The sequence below is a fragment of the Malania oleifera genome, chromosome 1 (genome assembly GCF_029873635.1).
Source record: "Malania oleifera isolate guangnan ecotype guangnan chromosome 1, ASM2987363v1, whole genome shotgun sequence".
NCBI lineage: Eukaryota > Viridiplantae > Streptophyta > Magnoliopsida > Santalales > Ximeniaceae > Malania > Malania oleifera.
In genome coordinates, this window is record NC_080417.1 from 57,098,539 (window position 1) to 57,111,533 (window position 12,995).

Consider the following 12,995-nt stretch of genomic DNA (forward strand, 5'->3'; position numbering starts at 1 on the left):
CAGTCTCGGAGGCAGTGGTACAAAATGTTTGACACCTATATGATCTGTATTGGCTACAAGAGGTCTGAGTACGATTGTTACGTCTACATGAGGAGTCTTGGGGACGGATCTCTCATATTTTTGTTGCTTTATGTTGACGACATGCTGATTGCTGCTAAAGACATGACTAAGGTAAATCAATTGAAAACTCTGTTAGGAAAAGAGTTTGACATAAAATACTTGGGTGCAGCCAAAAGGATACTTGGCATGGAGATTCGCAGGGACAGAGCTGCAAGAAGACTATGGTTATCTCAGGGCGACTATGTGGAGAAGGTGTTAAAGAGGTTTAGCATAACTAATGCTAAACTAGTGAGCACACCGTCGATAAGTCATTTTGGGTTGTCTACCGCCCAGTGGCCTAAGACGGACGATGAGGTTCATGATATGTCAAAGGTCCACTATGCTAGTGCAGTGGGGAGTTTGGATTATAGCATGGTATATACAATGGCATACATGGCACAGGCTGTCAATGTGGTGAGCAAGTTCTTTTCGAATTCGGGTTGACAACATTGGGATGCGGTCAAGTGAATTCTCAAGTATTTAATGGGTATAACCGGATTTGGCATCATGTTCAGTAGACAACAGAGTGATCAATTAGTGATAGGGTACATGGATGCTGACTACATAGGAGACTTAGATGACAAGAGGTCTACCATAGGGTACGTATTTACCCTTGTGGGATGACCTATTTGTTAGAGGTCTATGGTATAGTCACTCGTTGCTTTATCTACTAGTGAGTTGGAATACATGGCAGTGGCAGAGGCTACCAAGTAAGCATTGTGGCTTACAGGATTAGTTTAGAAGTTGGGTATCTAGTAAAGTGGCGTTTAGCCACAGTGTCATAGTCAGAATGTCATTTACTTAGTGAAGAACAGGTTTATTATGTAAGGATAAAGCACATTGATGTGTAATTCCATAGGATCAAGGAACATATTGCTTCAGGTGGACTTCTACATAAGATGGTTCACACATCTAACAATGCAATTGATATGTTGACGAAGCCGATCACAACAGACAAATTCAAGCATTGCTTGGACTTGATCAACGTTTCGAGGTGCTAGAGAGGAGATGGTCTCAATCTACTATCTATGGTGGAGCAACGATTATGCTCTCAAATTTCTCTTAAGTGGTAAATATTCACCAAGGTTGAGATTGTTGGAAATGTGGCTCATATTTGAGTGGAACGCATGCATCGGGGAAAGCTTAGTGATGCAAAAGAACAAGGAGGTTGGTTGCAGGATCAAACCATCGACGAATTGGTTGACGATTTCAGAGACGGTTTGCTCTTGGCATAAAACTGTCAACGGTATCAATCTACAGGATTCAACTCTTGGCATTAAACCATCGACAGTTTGACTGAAATCGTCGATGATTTCATTTAGTGCAAGTCACAAAATTTAAAATTGGTGATCGGTAGATTAAGGGGATTGAGAATTTTCCTCCAAGAATTGCTAAAAGGATGATTTAGATAGGTTTTAAGGTTCTTATACGCTTAGGGTTCGTATTTAATCAATATTTGTAACCCTAGTTGTAAGCTTGACATTGTATAATGAAAAATTCAGTTATTCTTCTTGTAGACCTAGGCACATTTGCTTTCATTGATTCTCTTTGTGAGTAATTGCTTGTTCTGTATATTTATCATTGAGTGATTGCATTACTTGTTCCGAAATTTATTCGAGTTTGCGAGGTCTTCTGCTGCACATTCGCATCAATAATTGGTATCAAGAGCGCAAATTTTTAACAAAACCTTTAATTTTGTTTCACAAATTCTTAGCAAAAAATTACATTTAAACATAAGTGCACTTCAAATTTCATTAAAAAAAAAAAAAAATGTATAGCATTGTACTTTGAAAACAGCTGTCGTTATAAAAACCAAATCCTTCAAATTCAACTTTGTGTAGGAAGCAATACTTTTCCCAAGGGAAGAAGATAAAAAGACTTTAGAGAGCAAGACCTTTGCATTAAAAAAAATATATATATATATAACGAGTAAATTCCAAACACGAATTAAGCAGGGTACGTATTTACAGGAAGGCGCCATATTCATAGGCATGCACCTTGTGCTGCTCAAATCTCAAATAAGATATAATGGAATGCCCAAAGCCAAAAGCTCGTTTTACCACTTGACATTCCGGCTTCCGCCAAAACGAACATATTAAAAAAAATTACAACAGACGGCTCCCAACCAAATCACCCTTAATATATATATATATAATGCAGGTAAGGAAATTCTAGCTCAAGTTTTGAGTGTGACACCCAGAAATGGATGCCCACTTGTTCAAATAAATAAATTGAACTGTCAAAAACAGGAATAATGTTACAATTGAGAGCCGGGAATGAAACGCTGTTGGGGGAACGAGGAAATGAAATATATACCTACCAGCGGCAAGTTAGACCTGGTCCCTTCAAGAATTGCACGCACTTAACAACAAATTCGGCAGTCACCTGAACAGGCTGGACAGTTCTTTTTCCTTTCTCCCTTTTTTTGGAAGCCTCTTCCATCTTCGGAAAGCCCCCATTCTTCCCTGATCTTTGGTTTCCTCCTGGAGTAAATGACACTTCTCAACCACCTTTTGCTTCTTAGTCACCTCATCCTGTGATTTGTGGCATTTCTCCTTCTCTACTATTTCACAATGCCTCTTAGACCTCTTTCCACGTAGCCTCAATAAATGATATTTTTCCTTCCCCGACCCAAGAAATTGGGTCACGCTTGCCTCCTCAAGTAATTGACCCATCTCACCTGCATTTTTCTTATTAGCCCCCTTTTTATGGTCCACTGTCGTTTCCTGGCACTTCTCATTCACAGTTACCCCCTGTTTCTTGTTGGCTATTACCCGGGAATCTTTGGCACCCATTGATTTCTTAACCAAATCAGAAAGCATCGCACAGCAATTGTCCTCAGTAACTGCTGGCTGCACTTCAGAATCAACTGTTTTCTGACAATCATTTTGCACCTCAACAACACCCCTCCCCACCTGAGCAACCCCACCGGTCATTGTATCTATAATAGCTTTGCCAAGAACATGTCTTATCTCACTTGGATTTCCCTTTCCAAGCAAGTCATAATCAATTCCAAAACTTTCCCTTCCCTCCTCATAAAATTCAATTTCTCTTATCAGCTCACTAAAAATTTTCGCAACATCTTTCCCTGTCTTCTTCGGTATGAATACCTAAAGAATAACACTTTTTATCATATATCTGGAATACAAACTAGTAATTTATGTGATTGTAATTGTGTAACTAAACCATGGTGACAGCTCTTGGCTTTAAGACAACTAGAGCCCCAGTCAGGACACCATTTCAGTAATTTACAGATAACGTTCTCAACCTGTACTAAAGGGACGTGTCCTGTAAATTTATAATAAAAAAATATGGGGAAAATCACCACGAGACATTTTCAAACCCAACATAGCCTGCCGAACAAATATAGTGATCAGGTAATTAACAGTGACCCTAGCATATCATGGAAAATTTGGACATCCTCAACTGAGTGACAAGCTATTCAATGCCTTCATTTTTATTTTTTATTTTTTACTTTTATATTTTTTGTGTTGCAAGCTTTGGACTATCAACAATATAGATTTAATGTCAATGAGAAGTGCTTACCAAGCCAGAGCAAGGGGAAAATGGATATCTGGACATTGATTCAATAAGGCAATCTGCCTCAGTCAAAGCATCTATAGAATCTTGCACTAGTACAGCCAACTGAGTAACTTCTTTTGCAAGTTCTTTGTCTGATCTAAAATCACAGGCACCTAAAACCTCTGGTACAAAATTAACATTTGCTCGAGCATGTGCCCGTGCAAATTTCACACCTTCCTTCCACCCCCCATGATACAGCACAGAGGAAAAACTCCAAACAACGAGAGCATCCTGAGGATTATTTACTAATGCCAAATGAAATGCCAGCAATCCAACCCTGTTCCCAACACAAACATTATAAGTCAGCCAGATAGCAAAAAGTAATTCCGTTTGGCAAAATATCAGGACTAAAATAATACATTTTTTCCCACTGATCCCTTGCAAGTATAATAACTTTGAAAAATCAGCCACATGACAAATAAAGAATACTTCTAATTGTAAATAAAGGATCTTCTGGTGAGCCGAATGTGGGGATTTAATATGCAAGCAACCTATGCTAAAATCAGAGACAGAACAAATGGACAAGCATGCACCTGCACAACAAAATCAACAGTAGCAATGACAAAGGGATAGCAACCATCTTGAACCAGAATATATAGTCTGTTACCCAGAAACAGAACAATCCAGTTTGTGGAACTATTACAGTATGGTACATGCTCTCAAATGCAGTACGGATATAATTAGAAAGATATATTGGCGAAAACTATCTGATGTCAATAGCATTTTTGTGTTTACCATCGGCATGGGCATAGGCATAATTAAGGATTTTGATTGTCATGAGCTTACTTTGTAATTTTCAATTTTTTCGGTGTATAATTTCCTGAATCCATACAGGCTCCATCTTGTAACACGTGGGACAGCTTGCATGATCAAGAATTAAAAACCCTAATTGAGTTTTTTGCAGTGTATCCTAGAACGTGGTACGTTCCAGTTTGTGGAATGCAAAAGAGATCATGGAGCAGCCCATGCTCTAAAATGTGGAACATTAGGGGTATACTTCTATTGATATATTGCTAAAATATGTGTAGTGGTGCTCGTATATTTTGTATAGGATGTTGAGATGTTTCCAAATCCAGAAGAAATTTTCTTTTGTGAAATAGATTGATGATGACTGAAAATAGAATTACAGTGTGATGGTTCCCCATTTTAACTAATTAAAAAAAATGTTATGGGAAAAATATTGAATTAAAGCTTTGGATCGCTAGATTTAGTGTTCCAAACTGAAATGTACCATGTTTTAGAAAGTTCGTACCAAATTGTGGTTCGCTAGGGTGTCAGCTTTTTCTGGTAACTAAAAATTTGTCTTTAACCTTAATTATCCCTTTCCTTTAAATTTTTTCTTTATTTTCTGTTTAATGCTCCTAGTTTTCTTCATACTTCCATTTATTTTCCCGTTGTTTTCTCTTATGCCAATGAGTACTGCATCAGTTCGTGTCAAAGCCTCAGTTCAATCCAACAATTTTCTCATTGCTTCTGTCATCCATAATCCAGTCCTTCCTTCACAGCCATATCCCATCAACCTCAATCTTCTCGCACAGACATAGGCCTAGCTTAGCTATCCAATCCTTCCTTCACAGCTATATCCCATCAACCTCAATCTTCTCACAGACATAGGCCTAGCTTAGCTATTTGAACCCCAGCCACCCTTTGGATATAGGACAAACAACAGAATTCAGAAATAGAGAGAGAACTTTAGAAATTAGAAGAGAGAAGATTCAGAAGAAGATGAGGAGAAGAAGATCAGACATAAGGGAAGAGGGAAGGGGCTGCTGGACAGCAGAGAATTAGACAGAATAGGGAGAGAAGAGAACAGAGAATTAGACAGAGCAGAGGAGGAGGAGGAAGAAGAAAGGAAGAAGGAGACAAGGGGGAGGCTGCAGAGAGAGAGAGAGAGAGAGAGGGAAACAGTCTGCAATCTGATTTCAAATGAAAACTGTACAATAACTTACATCTCCAGCACTTGTACCCACTACTACTACTAACATGTATTTACAAATAACCACGACTAAACATGTAATTACAAAATAACCCGAAAGTACTTAAAATACACTAATAAAACCAAAGTAACTAAACTTCTAAAATATCTAAATTTACTAATTTGAAATAATTTGCAAGCGATCCTCCATCAAACTCCCCTTGTTAGAGAAAACTTGATCTTGAGTTTTATAATGATACAACACTGAACCATTCAACTTGTAATTTCACATTGTCCACTTTAAACTGACATGCAAACTTCAACAGCAAATTATTGTAATTCTCCTCGAGGTTCCCAATCTTGATGAAGTCGATAGCAGGAGAATTTTCACACTTTGGAAAATGATTCAAAATTTGGGGTCAATGTGTCACAAGCTTCTCACAAGATTCAACAATTTCATCCTCTGAAAAAAACACTTGTGCTCAATTGAATTCCTAGTTTTAACATTGAATTTTGTTGCTTGCTCTCGGGACTCTTCTACAACTTGAACGTGTTCTTTTGTGATGTAGGACAAGAAGCAAGACCTTGGGAAGATCCCTGTTGGAGAATAATTAAGAAGGATTGAGTCAAAGGATCGTTGGGTCAGTTTGTAGTTAATTGTGTGTTTAGTTTAATTTGTATAGGATTATATGTATTTTGAGGGCTTGTTTGTACTATTTGTGTATTTTAGTCGTGTGTTTGTAATGTCATGCTAGTTTAGGGGTATGTGTGTAATTTCAGGTGTAGAGGCTTTCATATAAGTAGTGTGTAAAAGCCGTGTAGAAGCAGGTTGATGAATTTGAAGTGAACGTGAGATTTTCCCCCTGTATCTCCTCTCTTCCACTTCCTTCTCTTTAATATCTTCATCTTTCTCCCCATGGTTCCAGATTCTTGATGTTGCCCCTGCGTCATTAGGTATTTAGAGAGAATAGAGGGGAGAAGGAAGAAGAGAAAAAGGGGACAGGGGAATTGAAATGGAAGAATGAAGATCAGGGCTCTGATACCAAATGATGCAAGGGCACATCAAGCATCTGCAGTCGAGGGGAGAAAGATGAAGAAATTAAAGAGAAGGGAGAGGTAGAGAGGAGATACAAGGGAGAGATCTCATGTTCACTTCAAATTCAAATTCATCAACAACTACCTCTACATGGGTTCCACACACTTTAAAAGAAAGCCTCTAACACAAGAAATAACATATATACCCTTAAACATGAAACTACAAACAAGCCATGTTTGTGAAAGATGTTTGGTTACTATGCATATGGATAATTATTTTGATAATGTTTTGTGTGATATCATACCCATGAATATTGATCATGCACTCCAAGTTCTCCTTGGTTGGATGCATGGTCTTAAATTTCAACGAAATTGTCGAAATTTACGTCGACATTTTTTATTTCTGTCACCCTCGAAATCAAAATGGCAGCTGATTCCTGTTTTACATAATTTCCATCAAAATTTTAACAAATCATCTGAAATTTATTGAAATCTTGAAATTTTAGCAAAACTTGTTGAAATTTTAGCTATAGAACGAAATTTCCTTGGAATAAAAATGAGAGATTTAGGAGCGAAATGAAACTTCTTTCTCATTTTTTTTTTATAGAAACAAAAAGATTATTACAAAGAATTTTGAAATTATATGAAAAAATAAACTTACAACAACATTTTTTATCTAACCATTTGTGTCTAAATAACTAAATTATCATTATTTGTATAATAAATAATATTTAAATGATTTAGGATTTAATTTGCATTAACTGAATATGTTTAATGCACATTATCTTAAATATATGTTTCATACACAAACTATATTACAACTTTTCCACCTCATATACAACATAGATGTATTTAACTTGTAATATATTAGTCCTAAAACTCATATGGTTACATCTATTATCCATTTCTAAAGTTTTCTAAAAGAATTCCACACTTTACTATTGATTTCCATTTTTTTTTCCAAATTGAAATCAAAATTGACATCAAAATCAAAATTTCTGTCAAAATTTCCATACTTTTGAAGCTTTGAAATTTGAGTCAAAATCAAAATTTAAGACCTTGGTTGGATGATTTGGGTGTGACTCAAGGACATGAGAACACATGTCTTCCACTACAGTGGTAAGAAGATTTTTCGAAGCCCGCTCTACCATCCAACCAAGACAAAGAATATGTCAAGAGTTATTCAACTTGAAGACATTGCAAAGAAGATTTGAAGACATCCAAAGTCTTTCAAACATTCCTATAGTAAAGTTTGTCATTCTTAACATGTTCATTGATACCCATTCTCAATCCAAGACTATAGTGCTGCCAATGGAATGTGATTTCTTGTATCACTTGAGCACCGAATTTCAAAGAGTCCAAGGTTGCTGCTTGCTCCTAATCCTCCGACATTTCAAAATTCGAGGCCAACATTTTTTTCCAACTGGGGAAGATTTGATATAGGACAAAAAGAAAGACCATGGCTAGACCCTTATTGGAGATTCATTCAAAAGAATTGGGACAAGGATTGTTGGGTTTGAATCATAATTTATTGTGTTTAATTTAATTAGTATAGGATTATGTTAGGGGTTTGTTTGTCACATTTGTGTGTTTTGGGGGTATGTTTGTAGCTTTATGTAATGCGAGGGGTATATGTGTATTTTCTTGTGTTGGAGGCTTTCTTATAAATAGTGTGTGAAAGCCATGTGGGGTTTATGAATTTGGATTTGAAGTGAACATGAGATTTCCCCCATATATCTCTTCTCTCCTCTCTTCCCCTTCTCTTTAATTTCTTCATCTTTCTCCCCATGGCTGCCAATCCTTGATACTGCCCCTGCATCACTCGGTATCTGAGCCCAACCATGATTTCCATTCTTCCATTTCAATTCCCCCATCTTCCCTTTTCACTCTTCTTCGCCTTACATTCTTCTCTTCTTCCCTCTCCCATATGGTCTATAACTTCTCTCTCCCTCTTTGTTGCTTCTTTCTTCTTCTTCCTCTTCTTCTCTCCTTCCTTCTCTCCTCTGTGCCGTAACTCTTGAAGAAGAAGAAGAAGAAGAAGAATAGAGAGAGGGAAGCTGCAGTAATTCTAATTTCAAAATGATAATTGTACATCAACTTGCATGTCCAGCACTTCTACCACTACAACTAAAACATATTTTCTGCACTTCTACCACTACAATTAAAACATATTTAGAAAATAATCCCAACTAAACACATAATTACAAAATACCAAAGAAAGCCACTAAATAATACAAAGAGGTCCTAATACAAACACAATTCCTTAAACCTTCCTAAACATGAGCCTAAAATATGTGCGCCGAATGGGCAGCCTAAACAGATGGTCCTCCATCATACTCCCCTAGCTAAAAGAAACTTTAATCCGAAGAGTGAGACTACAAATATGACTTTAGCAACTCAAGCACTTTCACAGACGGCAGCCTCAGTAAATCATGTAGCATCTAACTCGGGACGACCTCTCCACTAAACCAAGTTTCAATGAAAACCAATGCAAGAAAACTTCACAAACTCATCATCCAAAATAGACCCCATTGTTTCCTGTGGCTGAGAAATAGAGGAAGGCTGAGGAGCTACTGACCCTGCATGAGCACCAGATAGCAAAGCAGGAGGCTCAAAGACACCTCAATAAGGTTTCAAATCCTCCACATTAAATACTGGACTAATGGTCATATGAGTAGGCAAATCAAGTAATTATGCTTTAGGTCCAAGTTTCTTAAGGATGAGGAAAGGATCAATGGCATGGGCAGGGATCTTTTTAAATGAGTTTCTAGGATAGTGTTAAGGTCTAATGTGAACCGTGACACTATCACCTACATTAAATTATCGAGTTCTACAATGCACATTTGTCACAAGTTTATAATCATTATACTCATGGCAAGTTTTAGCCTAACTTCAGCATGCTACTCATGAATGTGATGACCAAAAGACTCGGCAGGTTCAGAAATACGAGCATATGGTGGCAAAGGAACAAGATCAATGGGCACATGGTTTTGTGACCATACACACTCAAAAGGACTCTTACTTACCTGTGAACTTGTTCACAAAATTATTATAATCAAACTCAACATTAGGCAGCACCAAGTCCCAATTGCCCTGTTTTATTCCCACAACACACCTAAGTAGGTCACCAAGATTACTATCCACAACCTCAGTCTGACCAGCAGTTTGGGGGTGGCAAGCAGAAGAAAACAGCAAGTGAATCCCACACATTTTCCAAAGTGTCTTACAAAAGTAATTAGAGAACTTGTGATGTACTACAAGTATGGAAATTTATACATGGAGACAGAATTGAGAGGAGAAGAACAGAAGCAGCAGCAGCAGCAGCAGGAAGACAGAACAGACAGAAGAACAGAGAAGGGGAATGAACAGAAAAGAGGAAAGAGACAGAATTAGAAGTGAGATAAGAGAAGAAGGAAGAAGAAGAACAGCAGATCCTACGGAAAAGAGAGAGAGAGAGAGAGAAGAGAGAGAGAGAGAGGGCAACTACAATCTGAATCAAACAATAACTTTACAATAATAACATGTCCAGCACTTGTACCGCCACTACTACTAACACATATTTACATAAAAACTCCAATAAAACAAGGAATTACACAACCCCAAAGTACTTTAAAGCACAAAATAAACCTACACTAGCCAAACTTCTAAAATATCTAGAAATATCCCAACTTAAAATAAAAGTCCTAACTACCAAATAAACATCTAAAGTTCTCCATTGATGGTGCTCCATCAAACTCCCTTTTTTGGAGAAAACTAGACCTCAAGTTCTGAAATGGCGTAGTAGCTTTAACTTCGTGAGTGGAAACAAAGTCAAGTATGTAGGAAAATCAAGGAAACACGATCTGCAGCTTATCATCAATCACCACTGGAGAGTATCTAGAAGATCCTCCAACTGCAAGTAGCATAGAAGATTGCAATGTCCTCTGATAAAGCAATAAGTCCCCCAAACAAGAAAGCAATTTAATATCCAAATCTGTTGGCAGATCAAGCAAATATGCATTTGGCCCCTATTCTAGGATTATGAACAGTGTCTTGTTAGATTTGGTCAAGGAAAATGTAGACGGAGAAGTTGCAAGTGATGAAGGCCCAAGTTTACCGGATTGAAGAGAAATAGTCTCAAGATTATTTTCAGCAATAACTTCCATAATTAAAGAATTTTGAAACTTTGGAGCAACCAATCGTTCCTCACTCTTTGAGTTAGAAAGGGAAAATTGAGGTTGAAGATCAAGGTCATTGACAGACATATCTGTCCTAGTATTTAGCAACTCATCTTGCTGTTCCTTGAAAGTCTCAACAACCAATTATGGTGACAAGTCAAGGTCCATCTCTGGCCTAGAGGCCCCAACAGTGCTTAGGGTGGGCCTAGGACTACTTTTTGATATCCTCAACAAGTTGAGTTTTCTCTTGAACATCTTGGGAGGGCCTAGGACAACCTTCTGACCATTGAGAAGATTCATGAGTCACATCCACTGATGAACCAAAAAAGTGTGCACTAGTAATATGCAAATTTTTTATGTAGTCATGATACTCAATTACACAAGAATTTGCGTTGGCACTTCTAATATTTGATCATTTATCCTCAAAAATTTGAGTTTTCTCTTAAACATCTTGCAAGTATCTAGGAATACCATGTGACCATGGAGTAATTGATATAGAATGATGAAATTCTTTAAGATAGGAAATGGTGTTATGAGTTGGTGGCTGGAGAAATCTTCAGCTCCCAAAGCCATGTGGTAAGCCTCAAATAGAGTAGAGGGACGTTTTTTGAATTCTCACAATCATAAACCTTCTCATTTCATCCCTCAACCCTTTCTTGAACAAAATTCCCATTCTAGATTCCTCACTAAGAGCTCACCAATAAGTGAGGTCTCTGAATTTAAAGTAATAATCAGTGACAATAGAAGAAAAGTGTTTTAAGACTGGTGTAGTAATTGTTGAAAATTGCCAACTATATAGGAACCACAAATACGAAACTAACTCTTTTTTTCTTTCTTTTTTTTTTTGTTTTCAACCTGATGTAAGACAAGAAGCAAGATCTTAGGAAGAGCCATGTTGGAGAATAATTAAGGAGAATTGGGTTAAGGGATTGTTGGGTTTAATTAGTAGTTTATTATGTATCTAGTTTAATTAGTAGAATATTATGTGTATTTTGGGGGCTTATTTGTAATATTTGTAAAGTAGGGATATGTTTGTAATTCACATAGTTTTAGGGGTATGTGTGTAATTTTATGTGTTTAGTCTTTCTTATAAATGGTGTGTGAAAACCATGTTGTAAGTTAGTTGTTGATGAATTTGTATTGTTGATTGAACGTGAGTTCCCCCCTGGTAACTCCTCTCTCCTCCCTTGCCCTCCCTTCCCATCTTCTATTCCTTCTAAATTCTCCCATGGTTGCAGAACCTCGATGCTGCAACTGCATCACAACCAGAGAGTAAATATGGACCGATGCAAATTCAAAACTCCGATATTTGCTCAGGAAGCCCAAGATTAGGCTGTATTTGACCTTAGGAATGCAAACCAAGCTTGAAACTTCAATATTCACTCGGAAAGTTTCAAAATATCTGCAAAAAGTCCAAATTCTGAAATCTGAAAGCAATTTCTTGCAAGTCTGGGCAAAACAAAAGAAGTCCGGCAACTTCCCCACACACGTGGCCAGCGCATGGAGTGCGTGAGCCACCACCATGGCTCCTCCAGCAAAACTGAAAGCAGATCAGGGGTTGGGTAGTTCAGTGGGGGTGGCGGTATATCAAGAAAGCTGGGAAATTGGGGATTTAGGGGGGGATTCAACTGAAAAATTTTCAGCCAGAGCATGAAGCTCTGCCAGAAGTTGGATGGCGGTGAAACTTCAGCTAGGGGTATTTCAGGGGTGTCTGATTTTGGTGGGTAAGGGAGGTGTTGTGGTTTGGTTGGTAGAAGTTAGGGTTCAAGTTCAGGGGCACAAATGTAATTTTGTTGGGGAGGTTGCAAATGAACAGTGTTTAGTTCTATTCAATTCTGAAGGGCTGTGTGGTGATGTGGTGATCATGGTTTGCTCTGGTACCAATTTGATATAGGAAAAGTATGGAAATTTACATATATAAGGGCTGTGTGGCGATCGTGGTTTGCTCTGATACCAATTTGATGTAGGACAAGTATGGAAATTTATATATACAGATAAAATTGAGAGGAGAAGAAGAAGAAGATGCTCTGATACCAATTTGATGTAGGACAAGTATGGAAATTTATATATAGAGATAGAATTGAGAGGAGGAGGAAGAGGAGGAGGAGACACAGAAGAACAGAGAAGGGGAAGGAGCAGAATAGAGGTAAGAGACAGAATTAGAAGTGAGGTCAGAGAAGGAAGAAGACAAAGAACAGCAGAACCCG

At 37.7% G+C, this 12,995-nt stretch overlaps 1 protein-coding gene across 4 annotated transcripts in view; it reads right to left on the reverse strand.

The window, feature by feature from the left end:
* Positions 1–2,062: 2,062 nt before the first annotated feature.
* Positions 2,063–12,995, reverse strand: part of LOC131166879 (uncharacterized) — a 65,325-nt gene continuing 54,392 nt past the window's right edge. For all 4 annotated transcript variants that reach the window (XM_058125507.1, XM_058125523.1, XM_058125515.1 and 1 more), the window contains exons 13-14: positions 3,646–3,958; positions 2,063–3,209 (exon numbers count right to left, since the gene is read on the reverse strand). In XM_058125507.1, the coding sequence (XP_057981490.1) occupies positions 2,481–3,209; positions 3,646–3,958 (1,042 nt within the window). In that variant the 3' untranslated portion in view covers positions 2,063–2,480. The remainder of the gene's footprint in view (positions 3,210–3,645; positions 3,959–12,995) is intronic.